This window comes from Callospermophilus lateralis, chromosome 3, assembly GCF_048772815.1.
Source record: "Callospermophilus lateralis isolate mCalLat2 chromosome 3, mCalLat2.hap1, whole genome shotgun sequence".
Classification (NCBI taxonomy): Eukaryota; Metazoa; Chordata; class Mammalia; order Rodentia; family Sciuridae; genus Callospermophilus; species Callospermophilus lateralis.
This window is the reverse complement of record NC_135307.1, coordinates 171,171,650-171,189,215: the sequence shown is the minus strand read 5'-3', so window position 1 is coordinate 171,189,215 and position 17,566 is coordinate 171,171,650. Positions and strand designations below refer to the sequence as shown.

Here is a 17,566-nt window from a genome sequence, read left to right as displayed (position 1 = left end):
ACACTAGTAACCCAGTCAGTCAATGGGGGCTTCACTCAAAACCACAAGGCCAGGGCCAGGCATGCCAATGCGCTCTGAGGAGGGGACTTTCAGGACATCTGCAGTTGTGTTTCTAGGCAAACTTGGAGCAGGTCCCTTAGCTCCTCTATCTCTTCTCTCAGGACATGAAGATTGTAGAGAGAGTTTTGTAGAGAGATTGTAGAGGTGGCGTGACATTGGGCAAATCATGTAATCTCTGGGAATCCCAGGGCATGGGTCTATAAACATAGGAATCATCCTTTCCACTCATAGAATTTTCATCAAAACCAATGAGATAGGGTGGGGAAAGACATGGCATCAAACCTGGCACAGGATAGGTATCCAGGAAACATGACCAACTTCTGCAGACAAGAAATCCTGCCACTCCTGCCCTGCCTCTTCAGGTTTCCCTGGGGAAGGGGCTATTCCTTTGCTAAACTTTATTGAGCACTCTGAGAACAAGAGATATGCAAGTCATGCCCATGCTCGATAATATGGAGAAGCAGCAGGCATGTCTAGGACCTTCTCAGTGTTGAGAAGAAATTTAGGATAGTAGGATCTCCCCCTACCCTGCGTCAGCACTTGTCCTAGGAACTCTACCTTATTTTCCAAGCAAGGCACCCAGCTCTGGTAGTCATTTTCCAAGATTCCCAAGCCCACAGGAGACATGCTTTTCTCTTGCAGCCTGGCTATCTACTACCTAAACTCAGTTTCCAAAAGCCTTTCCCGAGCTAATGCCCAGCTGAGGAAGAAAATTCAAGCGGTGAGTCTGGGGAATTTCACCCTGGAGGGTAAAAAGATGTCCTGATTTTGTTTTTTGTTAATTTGCTCTGTGATCTCAATTGTATTATCTCAATCACTTTCTTCTAAACTAAATCCAAAAATATCTGTGTTATAGAAAGTAGCCTTGTGAGATTCAACAACATGTATTTATATTATGAGGAATTTAGGGTTATGCAATAATAATGACAGTTTGCTTTTTTTTTTTTTTTTTTTTTTTGAGAGGTTGTTGTTGCTCAAGATCAGGAGAAAGTCCATGGGTTCAACCAATGCTGGTACATACCACAAAAATTCCTAGAGGTTAAAGCTAATAGTATGAGGGTGTAGCTCAGTGAGAGAGCACATGCTTAGCATTCATGAGGCTCTGGGTTCAATCTCTAGCACAAACAAACAAAAACTAAAACTAAAATGGTATGAATACTAACAAAAATAATATCAAAACAACATATTGTGGCGCCCCTTAGTCTAAGGGGCGTTCTGAGTTCCTTTCACACATGGCAACCTTTCCCAACATCCCAGCTGATAATGACAGAGTGACTACTCTTAAACACACTAAAGGTCAGAGCCAACCATCTCTAGGCCCTGTCCTTGCTTCCTCTGCCCCTCTTCTTGAATTAATCTCATCTGTCCACTTCTGCTTCCCCACCTACACTTTTGTTAACCTTACTGGGTTCCTGCCCAGGTACAGAAAACCATTGAAACAGAGGACTGAAGGCATTAGGTATTCCCTTGAACACTGCAAATCTGAGTCTCAGGCTCTTCTTTCCAATTGTCAGAACTAATAACAGGCGATTGAAGGTAGTCAGCAAGAACTGAAAACACTCTTCTCTCCAGCTCTCACCATCCACACTCTGAGCCTTATACACCCACGCCTCCAGACACTACCAACAGTGCATTTTTCTTTTCCCTGTAGCTCCGTGAAGTTGAGAAGAGCCATAAATCGGTCAAAGGCAGAGCCATAGCCAGAGATTCAGAGGACATGCCTAAAAGCAACTCCAAAAATGCCACCCAGCTGCAGCTCACCAAGGAAGGTAAATTTCTTTCTATGATGATGACTTTTTTAAAAAAAATATTTATTTTTTAGTTTTAGGTGGACACAAAATCTTTATTTTATTTTTATGTGGTGCTGAGGATCGAACCCAGTGCCTCATGCGTGCTAGGCGAGCGTGATACAACTTGAGCCACATCCCCAGCCCTGATATGACTTTTTACAAGGCCACATAGAGAAGTGTAAAGAGTCTATGATGTAAAGTCAGACTGATCTGGGATTGAAATCAGAACACTGACAGTTATTAGTTACATGTAGTTGGTCAAGTCAGTATAGGAGTTTTAGCCCCTACCTCATGGGATGGTAAAGATGAAAAGGGACCGTGCACACACAGTGCCTCACAGAATTCCTGGCACGCAGAACAGATCCATGAATACTAGTTGGTAATAGTAGTTTGTATTCTCTTAAAGAAAAAAAAAAGCAGCACTGGAATATCTAGAATAAAAGGATGAGAAAAGGTTACATAAGAGATTCCCTGAGGGCTGGTGTTGTGGCTCAGTGGTAGAGTGATTGCCTAGCATGCACAAGGCACTGGGTTTGATCCTCAGCACCACATAAATGTAAAATGAAGATATTGTATCCACCTAAAACTTAAGAATAAACATTAAAAAAAAGAAGTTCCCCCCAAAAGTGTTTCAAGGCTTTAAAGGGGAGTGATCACAGACCAGCTCCAGCATCAGAATAAGAAAGATCAAGTTGAAAAAGACCATCTCTGGTTCCATTTTCCAAGGTTTGTCTCTGAACATTGGCAGTATACAGAGGGCCTTGAATTTAAGAACTGAATGAGATGCACAAGAAATGGCTGATAGTTTAGGAGTTAGATTTTTTTTTACAAGTATTCCAATTTCTCAGCAATTACATTTTTATTTATTTATTATTATTCTTTTTAAGAATTAGCTAGAATGGTACTAGCTGCTATAACAAATAGGCCCTAACTTTCTAATGGCTCAAACACAATAAAAGTTCATATCCTACTTAAGTGGAGTCCAAATTAGGTATTTCCACTTGATGGCCATAAGCAAAAATTGGGGGACCTGACTCCTTCCATCCAGGTTCTCTGCCTGCATCAAGTTAGTACAAGTGGAGGACCTAGAGGAAGTGATACACAACAAACCCTATGAGTGTGGTATAGGCACACCCATCTACAAGGGAAACATCCATTTCTGTGTCCCAGAAGAAGAAGAACTGGGTATGGCTAAGAGCAGGCTTTCCCTGTTAGAAGAGAGGGGAAAAACAAGTAAGTGAAGAACTGGAAATTGGATCTGATTCCAAATAGTTTGCACAGTCTCTTCCTTTCCATCATCATATTAGACCCTGACAGTCACGCTGGAAGGCTGCTGTTACTATTGTAATAATTTAATACTCAAGGATTTAATTTAATATTCTAGAAAAACCCAGGATAAGAGAGTCTAGCCTAAGGCCAGAATTCACAATCTATTTCCTTAGCCAGTAAACCATAGTACTCCAATGGGGCCCTTTATGCAAACACCAAGTCAAGGTGCTCTCAGATCCCTCAGGGGAATCTGACAGCTCTCACCTCACTAAATAGGACTAAAATCTCCATCGCTGCATGGTGGCTCCAGAGAGTTCCAATTCAAACTGTACATGACCTCACACATCCTCATTGTCTTCATTTTCCAGAGTCCACCCCTCACTCTACCAGCCAAAGCCAAACCCTGGACAAGAAGGCGCAGGACCCTGTGACCTCCAGTTCCACCAGCAGTACCCTGCTCCCTGGCCCCCGACACCTCCCTGGATCTCGGCCCCCAGGAGTCAGACCAGATTCTGGTCAACCGCAGTCTCACACTCATCCCTGGAGGTCAACCTCTGGAAAGAGTGCTCAGAGGCCTCCCCACTGACAGCTGGGACTCATGGGAGCCTGCTTCTGGGACTGATTCTTGAATCCCCCCCCCCCACCTTTCACACATATCCAAGCTGGTTTCTCTCTTTGGCTCTCCTCTCACACAAACATGCATTTTTCTCATCTCTCTTTTAACACGGGAACTTTGATTACTTAGTCTCAAACCCTTGTGGGCTACCAAAAATGAAGGATGATGGCTTCCTCTGCATTTAGGGGAGCAGGAGCCTTCCCTACACTAACTTCTCTTTCCAATATCTTGGTTACAGCAGCCCTGGGCCTCATACTCCAGTGATTTTCCTTGACTCCAGGCTTGGGGACAAACTGGGTGAGGCAGTGACCTCCCTTATAGACTTTTTCTATGGTGCAAATGTTGGAACCTAGGTTTCTTCAAATCCATTAAAACAAAGGAGGATGCAAAGGGGCCTTCATTTCTGATCATCACCTCTCTCTGAAGGATGGAGAAGCAAATGAAAATAAAGGTAAATGAACCAAAGTCCGGTGATATGAGCAGGGAGATTGGTGACACCCCAGCACATAGCCTGGGAAAGGTGATGCCAACTAAGCACCAAAGAATGCATTGGAACCTCTTATCAGCAAGGCAAAGGAGCAAGGGAGTAAGTAACACAGTCCTTCTGATCTAATTGAAAGAAATGTAAAGATTGCTTAAGACAGAAAAGTCTTCTTCATACACCAAATTCTAAAAGGAATTTGAAAACCTGCTTACTATATAAGGAATCTTGGAGATGGCTTCTTTGAAGAGTTTTACAAAGGGTACAAATGCAGAGCCTTGTCTCTGGGGATATGTCTGCTTCGTGTCGTATCGTGGTTCTGTGCATAATGTGTCCTAGTAGGCATAAGTCAGAGAGTTCAGACCAATAAGAGGGCTTTGCCAGCAGGGGCAAAGGCTTAGCAGGGTAGAAGTCACAGGTGAGGACTCTCCAACAGCCCTGGGTATTTTGCAGACAGGTCTTTCCCTTTCCTTTACTCTGTGAGCAGTGTGGCTTCAGGACCAAGGGGACATTTCACCCTGTCTCTCCAAGTGCTCTAAAGGGAGTCATCTCCCTCAGTCAGTCAACCCCACTGTTATAGCACAACCCAAACAGGTCCCCTAGGGCTTTCAGAGTAATCCCCCACACCCTAGATGTCAGGCAAAGTCTTGGTGAAAAGGAGATCTTAGAGAGATTTCATAAGCTAAACAATTAAAATAATTTCCAATTTCCCTCCCAATTATTTTCCTTTCCCAATTTAGAGCCAAAACTTCATACACAACCTGTGATGGAGTGGAAATGGAACCATATGACCAGAGAAACACAATAAATTATTACACCTCTACCCATCTCCAGGCAAAGGAAGTATTGTGATGCCTCGTTTCCATGGAAACCACAGCCAGCCCCCAACTGCCTGTGTCATGTGCTTTCTTTTGAGGAAAAAAATATCCTGGCCATGAGCTTATCCTCACCCAGGAATCCAGGCAGTCTAACCCAAGTAGTCAACACTGGTCAGCCCACAGATAGCCACCACACTAACCCCCCCCCCACCCCCGTTATCCTGTTTGGGGATAAAGCCAGCCCCTGGAGAAGGGAATGAGAGGTGTACCTTCTTGAACCATCAGCCTCTTAGTGATTATTGTTCGACTTCCAACAAACAAATCACCTGTCTGATGAAGCACAGCTTATGGGAGGAGGTGTATTTGTTATCTATTGTGGTATAACAAATTATTCTGAAACTTGGCAGCATCAAATAATAAAAATATTTGTTATTGTTGTATAGTTTCTGTGGGTCAAGAACTTGGGAGTGGCCCAGTTATGCAGTTCTGATTTGGGATATTGCGGGCAAATTCTCAGCCTGGTTACAATCATTGGAAGGTTTAACTAAAAATTAGGCTCCCAAAATGTCTCACACACATAGCTATTGGTGAGAGGCTTCAGTTCCTTACTGGCTCTTGACAGATCTTGGTTACTCTCCTGATGGACCTTTCCATAGGGCTGTGTCAAAGTCAAATAAAAAATATGCAGGCAAATCTCCAACAAAGGGAATTTTATTTGGGAACAATGAATAAGAATGCAATCTGGGACACAATGTGTACGGCCAGAATGACCTGGAAAACAAAGGAAGCTTTGGTTGTTTTGTTAGGACAGAAAGTCTATGCAATTTATTTTGAAAGAAAGTTCATTAGCACATTTGGTTCTCACAGGAGGTGGCAAGGTTTGATTGGCAAGTAGCATTAAGTTACTACGTAAAACTGCTTTTAAGGTCTAGTTGGCAGTTCCACCATCAATCAATTGCTAAGTAAAAAATTGTATTAAAGATAGAACAGGCTGTTTCAATGTAGTGATTTTGTGAGAGAGTTCCTGAAGCAGTCATTGATGATTTGAGTGTTTCCCTTCCTTTCCCATGGCCCTTCTACTCCATTATAGCAAAGTATGACAGGAGTGACTCCATTTTGTTTAATACATTTTCACAGCTGCTTGAGTGTACAGACAATATGGCAGCTGGTTTCCTCCAGAGCAAGTGACCCAAGAGGGAGAACAAGGAGGAAGCCACAGTACCTTTTATGACCTAGTCTCAGAAATCCACTACTTTCTGTTCATTAGAACTAAGTCTAAGCTCACACTCAAGGGAAGTTGCTTTATCTCTTGAAAGGAGAGTCCTCAAAAAACTTGTGAACATATTTCGACAGAAGTGTTTATTTTTTATTTTTTAGTTGTAGACGGACATAATACATTCGTTTTATTTATTTATTTTTATGTGGTGCTGAGGATCTAACGCAGTGCTTCACACATGCTAGGTAAGCATTCTACCAGTGAGCTACAACCCCAGCCCCAAAGATAGTGTTTCAAATACTAGCAAGACCTCTGTTAAGAACACTCTAAAGCTTGTTTGAGAGAAATCCTCCAGATTATTTAATAGTGGTGCCCAGGACCCTTAATTTCTATGATGACCTCCATTCTACATAGAATCATGTAAGCAGGAACACATCTGTGGTGAAGATACAAGGAAATAATTGTTCTCCCTTTGACTTATACACTAACAGAAACTGGGGGCTAATGCACCAGCCAGTAAAGGGATTGGGACAGGGTACCAACAGTACCCACTATGTTGAAGACTCTCAACTGTAAAGGCACTTCAGGCACACTCTGAAGTATTTATCAAGTCCTGCCCAAAGCTAAGGCACCAAATTCCTCATGTTACCAAAACTCAGTCCTTGTCCTCAATGCCAACCCAATAAGGACACAGTTTTGAAAAAAAAAAAAAAAAGGAAAAGGTTTTTTTGCTTTGTTGGCAAGATAAATAAGGGTGCTCCTGTCCCAGAGTCTATGATTCTGCCTGTCAGGGGGAACAGGGTTTTAAACGAGGTGATTCAAAGGCTATCTTCTAGGTGTGCCCTGTCAGGGGTCATAATTCATTTGTAACCTTGAAAGATAGCCATTTCTTAGGTCTTCTGGCACCATCCCTGAAGTCTAAGTTACTTCATTCCTATGGTGTATGTTTGCTCAAAGACAGCTTAGCCAGGCTAGGGCTGTAGATCATGGGCAGAGAGCTTTCCTTGCACACATGAGGCACTGGGTTCGATCCTCAGCACCACATAAAAGTAAATAAAATAAAGACATGCTGCCCATCTACAACTACAAGGGAAAAAAAGACAACTTAGCCTAGGATGAGAAGAAAGTTTATCTTGCTCTCCCCTTGGTTAGGGAGAGGTGAGGCAGGGAACAAAGGGTTGGGGGAGAACCGTGTCAATTTTAAAATAAGTTGCAGTGACAGAGCAACAAAAGTTAATTTCAAAGCATGATGTACACTCCTGCTCTACAAGAAACTTAAAGAAATTTGCCACGAAAAAAAGGATATTTTTCTCTCTTGACCTTGGCAGAAAGTAAGAGAGAAAAATGTCCCTTGAGAAGTTAGATTGACAAGACAGCCCTCTCACACCAAGGATCTAAATTCCACATTATCTACACATTCCAAAAAATTTATATGGAAATTTTAATTCAGAGTGATCCTAGTTTGACAGGGCCTCCAAGAGAAAAAAAAGCAATGAAAACTATACAAATTCTCATAATGCAAAATAATGCATGTAAAAATAATGCATTTGCCACACACTAGGCTAAGTGCTCAATACATAACAGGTATCATGACGGGCATGGATAAATCAGACATCCACAGGTTCACAAACAGAATCTACTGAACAAAGCATTTGCCCTGTTATCCTAATCAACCGCTGGGTTTCAGAAGCTGCCTGCTTCTCAATGCTAAAGAAGAGTAGGATCACTGGGACAAAGACCTTCCCAAGATGCTTCTCACCCTTCTGTGTCTATGTAAAGAAATGTTACATATATATGTAATTTATCACCAAAGAACGCTGTGGGGCTTCTTTCCTTATTGGAGAAAACAGCCCAGGAATTGCTAGAGGCCTTTTCAAATTCAATGTGAAGATTTTTCTCACTCAGAGATGAGTGTGAAGTGTCGCCATCTTGTGATGTTTCCATGTAATTTCCTTTTCCAAAGCTCTCCCTATTATTGCCTGGATTTTAAATTGCATATTCTATTTTCTGTAGGTTCCCCATTGATGCTGCCCCCAAGTAAAAACTCTAATTTACACCTAATCAACACAGCTAAAGGTTGGGCTAAGTGCAAAAGGTCAGGTGATATAGTGTATGAATCTACCCAGTGGGTGAAGAGTCTTAAAAAAAAAAAAAAAAAGCGCCAGGCGCCACATGGCCTTAAACTTGAACTAAAGCACACCTGGGAAACACACATCCCCTACTCAGAACTGCTGCCCAGGCCAGGACATTTTCTTAGCAGGAACTCACCAGGCAATCTACCTTGCACATCAATCACCTCCAAATTAATCTCTGACTGAACTGCTTGATGGAAAATCAAAAATTTCATCACTGACTTTCATTCAAAGCTTCTTATAGTTTTAGATTCTAGATCCTTTAGTCCTAATTACTGATCAAGTTAAATTTTTCACCTTTAGCATATTTTTATTTCTGCCTTTTGCTTTCATTCTCTCCATCCTCCAGCTTTCACTGACCTACACGTTGCCCTATGAATAGTTAAAGTCCCTTCTAGCCCTGAATTCTACCTCAGGCATACTGAGGCAAACTGCTTTCCAGTCAGCCTCCTTATCACTGCAATTTAGCCCTAGATAATAGTCTCCCATGACCATAAAATCTCTGAAGTCAGAGGCCATGGGTTATGGTGACCATTGTTGTTGTTATTCTCCTGGACCTCTGCATGGTTTATTTCCATACAGTCTCATGGTCTCTAAAAAAATAACACACTATTTCTTAACACTTATCAACACCAGATGTGCTACACGTTGACTTGATGATCTGTCTTTGCCAGAATGTAAACTCCACAGTGGCAAGAACTTGGTTGTGTTTACTAGCATATTGCAAGACACCTCACATGCAGCAGACACACAGAAATTCTTTAAAAATGAATGGCTGGAAGGACTGATTGATTGACTCTAGTTGGGAGCTTCTTAAATACTAGGAGTTGAATGTTGATTCTTCATCTGTAAAAGAAAACAAATGTCAACTTCAAAATACCTCACTGTAGGTGGGTGTATAGAAAAATGAAGTGTTATAGATTCTATGGGAGGCAATGAGAGAACTGGGACTCAACTGAGATAGGTAATAAGAAATGCTCTCATGCTCTTTATTGAGAAAGGGACAAAAGAGCAAGATTATAGCATTTTTGAGGTCCCATTCCCTGTTTCACATGTGGCCCTATAATAGATGTTCAGTAAAGGGTTGTTACAGGGATGAATAAATCTTTAATCTTCATTCTGCAGAAGAAATGAAAGCTTAGGAGCAGAGCTGGGGTTTCAACCCAGGTTTGCTTATTCTCAATCTGTTGCATAACAAGTTGCTCCTATATTGTGGTGCTAAAGCTATAATATATCATGGAAAATCAAAAATTTCATCTGTTCTTCTGGTCTTGGTTGGAGTCTCAGGTCGCTGAAGTCAGATGGTGGCAGGGGTTGGAACACATAATGTCTACTTTCTTGGCAGGGGCAGTTGAAAGACTGGACCTCTCTTCCTCTCCATGCATGTAGTCTCATAGCCTCTGAGGTTGTCTCACCAGCAAAGTAGGTAGACCTCTTATGGGGCATCTACAAGGCTCCCAACAGGACAAAGCCTACAATTGACACAGAATAACTCCTGCCACATACCACTGGCTAAAGTTAGAGACCCAGCCCAATTCAAAGAGTGATACAGGACCTGATACACCGAGACATGGATCGTTGGTAGCCATTTTTTGAGACTAGCTACCACAGGTGTTCCTGGAATATTATGGCCCATAATTCGTCCATTACCTCATGCCACTATGAGCACTCACAAATAGAACACAAATGGATAATCTGCCTTAGAAAGACTGTTCTGGCAGTAGAGAAGAAGATAGCTTGGATGAGGGAAATCAAAGGTTTTGTAAAAGTCCACTCTGGTGGTGGTAGTGAGCCTATCAAACAGCCTAAGGGGAAGGAAGGGACAGCCTACATCACACACTGCAGGTGCCCACTGGGTCAGGATTATAAGTATCAGCAGGAGATACCATAATGAAGAGATGGAGGAGAAGAAGTCATAGAAATACTTTATTTTAGTATTTACACCATACCTCCAAAATCACAAGCATTTGTATCTCACTTTTTAAAGTACACTTTTCTTCAGTCAGCAAACTACTTCATTGCAGCATCCTTGAAGCCAGCAGGCTCAAATCTGCCCAAAGTATAACTGAGGTAATCTTTTGGCTCACTGAATGATTATCAGGTTATTTTTATATCCTGAATTAATACACAGAAGTGCAAGTATATACACATATATATATATAAGTATGAAAATATGAATTTATATGTGTATAACAGTGTATATACACTGTATATAGAGATATATAGATTTATAGCTGAAACAGAAATCTCACAATAACATACTCCTTACTCTCTCTGACATACACTTACTTCTTATTCTCTTTATTCTGATTTTTTAACTACTGGCCATGAATGAACAAATTATTTCTGCAATCTAGTGTTGTTATTTTTGTGTGTGTGGTACTGGGGATTGAACCCAAAAGTGCTATACTTCATTCCCAGACCTTTTTTAAAATTTTATTTTGAGACAGGGTCTCACTAAGTTGCCCAGGCTAGCCTAGAACTTGTGATCCTCCTGCCTCATCCTGGGATTACAGGTGAGTGCCACCACACTCTTGTTCTGCAATCCATTCATGGATTCTGTTTTCTTGAAAATTCTTTCCTCAGTGGATAAATACCTGTAATCCCAGGAAGATTAGGATTAACTATAGAAACAAGTAAATCAAAGTCATAGCATTATTTTTCATTAGTCTGAAATCATCCATTTAATTTGGCATGTTAAATATTTGTAATGTTTGAGACTCTAAACACACTAAAGTATGTAATATGTTTAATTTTGCAATTCCATTTTTAAAATGAAAATACAGTAACTGATTCAGACTAGTGATTATAAATCGATATGTATATGACAATTTAACCACACCTCTAAGTAATATTGAGATTATGAGATTTTTAAGATTTACAATCATACTTTTAGATTTAATATATCAGTGGAACTAAGTTCTTGGATTTTTTTCAAGTCATTGAGTCGTTTAAGAAGAAAATAAAAATACATTAAAGTTGTAAATGTGATTTATAGAATTTAACTTATCTTAAAAATCCCCTTAGAATGTTTTTTTAAAAAAACTAGGGTATATACTACTTAAGAATAAAAGATTTTGCGTTTATAATTTTAATATTAGTTATTGAAAGCAAAAGTAATTTTAAAATCGTCACCCGAGTGCCAAAAGCCGCCCTACAGGACAAGAAAGCAGCTGCCATTCACTCAGAGCTACGGACGCGACACGAATTTAGGGCCGCTCTCCAGACTGTGCGCAACACGTGGCCCGCAAAAGAGGCTGGTCCTGTGAAGCAAGGCAAGAAATCGGCCTAGGAAGATGTGGGATCGCCTTTCCTTTCTACGGCATTGCCAGCCATCATCATTTTTTGATTGAATGATACTAAATAAAATGTAAAAGCATGAATAAGCCGCGAGAAGCCATGTTTCCTGCAGGGTCTGCGTCAGAGCGCCCCAGGCCAGGCTCCGGTCCCTGGCAAGAGGGGAGGGCGCGCGGACCACGGGGTTCACGGGGTTCCCTGGGTGGGGGTGGAGGGCACCTGCAGCCGGGGCGTGGGAGAGTGTCTGGGGTCCCAAGTCACCAGCGCGGCGGGAAGCCGGCTCTGCAAAGCTCCAGCCTGGAATGGTCACCTTGGCCCAGATGGTGCCTCCCGCCCCCCGACTTCAAAGAGCTCTCTCGCCCTCAACTTATACAATAAAACAGGAGGGATCCGACTACTAGGAAAAGAGCCTTTTCAAACCGTTTTGGGCCTGCAGGCCAAGACGGCTTCCGCGCGTCCCCGGCAACCGCACCCGCCCGCGCAGCCGCAGAGGCCAGAAAAGTCCCGCTGGCTCGCGCTCGGCACCACCTCCGCCCGCCCTCGCGGCCATTCCACTCCAGTGGACCCCTCTGAAGTCCGAGAATGGTGCCTTCCCTAGCCTCTGATTGGCTAATCGATAGAGGGCGTGGCCTCTGGATCCTGGTTCCGCGCGCTAGAGCCTGCTAGCCGCATTGCGAGCCGGGCAGGGAGCAAGCGCCATGGTGAGGAGTGGTTGTGGGTTGTGGTTGATGTGAAGGCCGTGGTTTAGGTCTGGATTAGAGTTTGAGCCAGGGCCTAAACCCGGGCCTGCTCTGGGAGCGGGGTCGGGACTCGTGGGCCTAGCTGACTTTTGCGCCCCGACTCTCGTTCCAGGTTTTGCTACACGTGCTGTTCGAGCACGCGGTAGGCTACGCGCTGCTGGCGCTGAAGGAAGTGGAGGAGATCAGCCTGTTACTGCCGCAGGTGGGTGAGATGGGTGGGCTAGCCCGGCTGCACTGCAGCCCCTGGGGCCTTCGAACCCCAGCATGCACCGCGCGCTCCCACGTGGCCGGCCGCGCGGTTTAGGGAGGGCTAGACAGGGAAAGCAAGCTCTGGAGCAGGGGGTCTTTACCCTGACTCACGGTTAGAATCGCTTAAGAAGCACTTAGAAATAAACCCCCAAATTCCGCCTCGAATGGATTAAAACTGAACCCGAGATGTGGGGGTGAGGCTTTGGCATATTTTAATAATGTCTAGGGCTGTAATTGCTACTCTGCTGCACCGCAGAGGCTAGAGTGAAGGAAGAAAACCATACATCTTCTTTTGTCCCCACAGGTGGAGGAATGTGTACTCAGCCTGGGCAAGTTCCACAACATTGTCCGTCTTGTGGCCTTTAATCCCTTTTCCTCATCCCAGGTTGCCTTGGAAAATGCCAATGCGGTGTCTGAAGGTAAGTTGGCCGCAGCCAAATCTTTCAAGGAGATAGTGAGATGTGGTTCCTGCTGATACTCTATTGGAGGGTTTATAGTATTTGCTTTTCTACATTTGGATTGTTTGTGCTAGACAGTATTTGTGACCTGAAGGATGTAATTTAAAGTACATAATCCAGGATGTAGGTTTTATGAACTTGTGGGCACTGTAAAGAAAAATGGATTCCTAAAAATTGGGGGTGGGAGGGCTATACTTAAGTTTAAACACTAGTCTGGGTCTCTAACTTTCAATTGACTAGAAAGGGAAATTTTGGTAAATATGGTAAGCAAATGGGATTTGCTCCCTGGAGGGTAATAAGGTAGTAATATGTATTTTTCAGTTATGTATTTTACACATATGCTATTGGACCCGAGTCCAGTTCCTCCCATGGTCGATCCAGGCTTTGCAGTGATGACTTGTAAATCTGTCAATCCCCTGAGTGTGATCATTGATGTCTCAATGTCTCTGAGCAATGCCTGAATGGGAGAGATCTAGGCATGTCATCCCAGCATGCTTCCAGGGGACCAGCATGATCAGCTGAGCTTTTATAATTCAAACATCCTTCACCATCTTAGTGGGAACTTTTTTTTTTGCCTTGAGGCATTGTTCATGAGGACCTCCGCCTGCTCCTGGAGACCCACCTGCCATCCAAAAAGAAGAAAGTGCTTTTGGGGGTTGGGGATCCCAAGATTGGTGCTGCTATACAGGAGGAGTTAGGGTACAACTGCCAGACTGGAGGTGTGGTAGCCGAGATCCTGCGAGGTGAGGCTCTCCTGCCATTTTTTGACATCTTTAAGAGGGGTCTAAAAACTTGCTTGAGGTTGCAGTTTCCTGCTTGCTCACAGTCCTGCTCCCCTCTTAGGAGTTCGTCTGCACTTCCATAATCTGGTGAAGGGTCTGACCGACCTGTCAGCTTGTAAAGCCCAACTAGGGCTGGGACACAGCTATTCTCGTGCCAAAGTTAAGTTTAATGTGAACCGGGTGGACAACATGATCATCCAGTCCATTAGCCTCTTGGACCAACTGGATAAAGACATCAATACTTTCTCTATGCGTGTCAGGTAAGGGGCCACCCTTGATAGTGGAGTCTTTGGCCTATAGTTTAGACAATTATCAGCCCTCAAATTGGGGCTGACAATCTTGTGGATAGAAGAACTGAGTAGGCTGGAGCTGGGCCTCCTGATGCTTACCACAGGCTGTGTTCTTACACTGACTGTATAGAAAGGGGAGGCAGAGTAAGCATACCCCATGTACACCTCAGCCCAGGCCCTGTGCCTGGTCTGCATTGTGAATGGGGAAACATGGAATTGCTGGAGGGATTTAAGTCTGACTTGTTCCATTTCTTCCAGGCAGAGAGGGCTAAAGCTACAGCTTTATATAGACATGGCAGCTAGGTCAGGAAGTGATTATACCTTTTTGCAGGGAATGGTACGGGTATCACTTTCCAGAACTGGTGAAGATCATCAATGACAATGCCACATACTGCCGCCTTGCCCAATTTATTGGAAACCGAAAAGAACTGAGTGAGGAAAAGTTGGAGAAGCTGGAGGAGCTGACAATGGATGGGGCCAAAGCTAAAGCTATTCTGGATGCCTCACGGTCCTCCATGGGTCAGTGCAGAGCCCGGCAGCTAGCATAAGGTATGGGACTGAATGTCTGGCCCCTCTGTTCACACTAGGTGTTTCCTAGGCATGGACATATCTGCCATCGACTTGATAAACATCGAGAGCTTCTCCAGTCGTGTGGTGTCTTTGTCAGAGTACCGCCAGAGCCTACACACTTACCTGCGCTCCAAGATGAGCCAAGTAGCCCCCAGCCTGTCAGCCCTAATTGGGGAAGCGGTGCGTCATGGGGAATACAAAAGTGGGGGATTAGGATTGTTACCATTCTGCACTGCTATACTTCCTGACTGACCCACCATATATATTCCCCAGTTGTGCCTGATGGGGGGTAGAAAACAGGGGTTATTTGAATGACAAGTCAGCAATTCCCACTTCTGAATTCTTCCTTGAATCTTTTTCCAGGTAGGTGCACGTCTCATTGCTCATGCTGGCAGCCTCACCAACCTGGCCAAGTATCCAGCATCCACAGTGCAGATCCTTGGGGCTGAAAAGGCCCTATTCAGGTACCAGTGAGGGCACCTGCCCATATCAGGTGCCACTTCTGGTGCCCTCTACTTGTTTGGGGATCACAGTGATGGCTGACCGGGGCTCCCTGACCTATACAGGCCTCTGCTATGGGGGTGATGGCCAGTCCTGGTGTCTGAGTGATTCCTAGGGCCCAGCAAAGGGACCAAGTTTCCAGGTCAGCGACATTGTTTGCCTTCCCTCTGCCTCTGGGAGCTATGGGTTAACTTGTGTTGGGGTCTAGCCCAGCCTGAAGCACACTCTGGAGACTTGGAGGGGAAGGGGATGGGAGGAGCAGCTAATGGGGTTGAAATTTCTGATCTTAAACTCTCTGCTGAATATTCCCAGAGCCCTGAAGACAAGGGGTAACACACCAAAATATGGACTCATTTTCCATTCTACGTTCATTGGCCGAGCAGCTGCCAAGAACAAAGGCCGCATCTCCCGATACCTGGCAAACAAATGCAGTATTGCCTCACGAATCGATTGCTTCTCTGGTATGGGTGAGGAGGTTGGCACTTATGGGTGAGGGGCTGGGAACCAGGGAGGCAAACTACCCTAGCAGCTTCTACAATGATGGTTAATATTTTTCGTCAACAGCAGTTCACCTAGTGAGTGTTGATAACTCTGGGTCTGAGTAAAGCTGAGGGTAGAGGGAATACTGGGAACGGGAAGGGGAGGGGTAATTTGTCCCTTTGAGGGCTGACAGGCTTTGTTTACTTACACACACACATCTAGAGGTTCCTACAAGTGTATTTGGGGAGAAGCTTCGAGAACAAGTTGAGGAGCGCCTGTCCTTCTATGAGACTGGAGAGATTCCACGGAAGAATCTGGATGTCATGAAGGAAGCAATGGCTCAGGTCAGTTTGGGCTTTGTAGGGTGGTAGAGAACTCTAAGTAGCTGTTGGAGATGATGAACCATCTTGCTTGGCCTGACCTTGTGAAGTGGAGGCAAAAACAAAAACTGATTTAATGAGCCTGATCCAATAAAGACAGGTGACTATGGTAAGCCAAGATCTTCAGGCCTTCTCAGAACTTCTTTTTTGCCAGGCAGAGGAAGCCGCTGCTGAGATTGCCAGGAAACTGGAGAAACAGGAGAAGAAGCGCTTAAAGAAGGAAAAAAAGCGATTGGCTGCACTTGCCCTGGCATCTTCAGGAAATAGCAGTAGCACTCCAGAGGAGTGTGAGGTCAGTCACCAGATCCACTCTCAGAGAAGTTTTTAGGTTGGATTCTCCCAGCAGAACAAAGGATGTGCCATGTCAAGCCATGGTCTGGTGTCCAGGCTTTTGGACCAAATCTCTTTAACTACCAAAATTCTTAACTACCTCTTGATTCTGTAGGAAGGAGATAGGTGCTGAGAGAACTTGCTCAAGAGCCCAGAGCTGGCTGTAGCACACACCTGTTTCCTGGGCAAGTGTGCTCTGTCCTCCGCAGCCTCCCAGGAGTCCTCAACCGGGGGTAGTATCAATGCCTGCTCTTGTTCTCAGATGTGTGTCCAGAAGTTTGTGTTCACAGTGGGGGTGGGGATAAAGGAGCTAGCTCTTCAATGCACCAGGTTAGAATCATTCCCTGTTTTCGTTTTTTAGTGCCTTTTGTGACCATTTCAGTCTCTCCTCTGGAACTTACATGATCACTCTAGTGTAACCAGCATGGTTTCCTATAGGTTACTTAAACAAATTTATTTAGAAAATTTTTTTACAAGCCTTCCAGTTCTGACCTCTGAGAGTAGATGTCCAAAGTTAGACCCACACCATTAAACAACCATCCCAAAAGCACTGGGCAGTTGGTTTTCTGGTGCATCTTAATGGGGGGGGGGGGATTGCACATACCATAGATAACACTGTCCTTATGCCTGTTTGCCCCTTTTCCCCTTTAGGAGATGAATGAAAAACCCAAAAAGAAGAAAAAACAAAAGCCCCAGGAGGTTCCTCAGGAGAATGGAATGGAGGAGCCATCTGTCTCTTACACCAAACCCAAGAAAAAGAGATCTTTTTCCAAGGAGGAATTGGTTAGTAGTGATCTTGAAGAGACAGCTGGTGGCAGCACAAGTCTTCCAAAGAGGAAGAAGTCTTCACCCAAGGAAGAAACAGCTAGCGAGCCTGAGGAGGTGAGCAGGAGTGTCTCCAAGAAAAAGAGGAGATTCTTTTCCAAGGAGGAGCCAGTCAGCAGCGGCCCTGAAGAGGCTGCTAGCAGCAAAACCAGCACCAAGAAAAAGAAAAAATTGCACAAAGCATCACAAGATTAAAACGGACATTCCTTGGGGGGCAGGGGCATACCCCAAGGTGACTTCCCACCCCATGTCCCAAACCCCAATAAAAACAAATTCACAAAA

The 17,566-nt window shown here is 44.2% G+C and overlaps 2 protein-coding genes and 5 non-coding genes across 8 annotated transcripts in view; all 7 read left to right on the top strand.

Moving 5' to 3' along the window:
* Positions 1–3,705, top strand: part of Tmc2 (transmembrane channel like 2) — a 69,130-nt gene extending 65,425 nt beyond the window's left edge. The window contains exons 17-19 of the mRNA XM_076849445.2: positions 703–781; positions 1,712–1,829; positions 3,488–3,705. Of these exons, the coding sequence (XP_076705560.2) occupies positions 703–781; positions 1,712–1,829; positions 3,488–3,705 (415 nt within the window). The remainder of the gene's footprint in view (positions 1–702; positions 782–1,711; positions 1,830–3,487) is intronic.
* Positions 3,706–12,307: 8,602 nt separating this feature from the next.
* On the top strand, positions 12,308–17,566 carry Nop56 (NOP56 ribonucleoprotein). Of its 2 annotated transcripts, none has more exons than XM_076851631.1 (12): positions 12,308–12,380; positions 12,532–12,621; positions 12,973–13,087; positions 13,708–13,869; positions 13,970–14,168; positions 14,530–14,717; positions 14,797–14,948; positions 15,132–15,232; positions 15,582–15,730; positions 15,972–16,093; positions 16,284–16,421; positions 17,111–17,566. In XM_076851631.1, the coding sequence occupies exons 1-12, from the start codon at positions 12,378–12,380 to the stop codon at positions 17,477–17,479; spliced, it is 1,788 nt and encodes a 595-aa protein (XP_076707746.1). In that variant the 5' UTR covers positions 12,308–12,377; the 3' UTR covers positions 17,480–17,566. The 2 variants fall into 2 exon arrangements, with proteins under 2 accessions (XP_076707746.1, XP_076707745.1); XM_076851630.1 differs by having other exon boundaries at positions 15,582–15,736.
* LOC143396172 (small nucleolar RNA SNORD110) lies at positions 13,511–13,580 on the top strand. The gene has a single exon (XR_013091045.1). It is a non-coding gene; the product is annotated as a small nucleolar RNA SNORD110 (small nucleolar RNA).
* LOC143396155 (small nucleolar RNA SNORA51) lies at positions 14,281–14,412 on the top strand. The gene has a single exon (XR_013091030.1). It is a non-coding gene; the product is annotated as a small nucleolar RNA SNORA51 (small nucleolar RNA).
* Positions 15,294–15,379, top strand: LOC143396168 (small nucleolar RNA SNORD86). The gene has a single exon (XR_013091041.1). It is a non-coding gene; the product is annotated as a small nucleolar RNA SNORD86 (small nucleolar RNA).
* On the top strand, positions 15,802–15,874 carry LOC143396140 (small nucleolar RNA SNORD56). The gene has a single exon (XR_013091015.1). It is a non-coding gene; the product is annotated as a small nucleolar RNA SNORD56 (small nucleolar RNA).
* LOC143396139 (small nucleolar RNA SNORD57) lies at positions 16,139–16,218 on the top strand. The gene has a single exon (XR_013091014.1). It is a non-coding gene; the product is annotated as a small nucleolar RNA SNORD57 (small nucleolar RNA).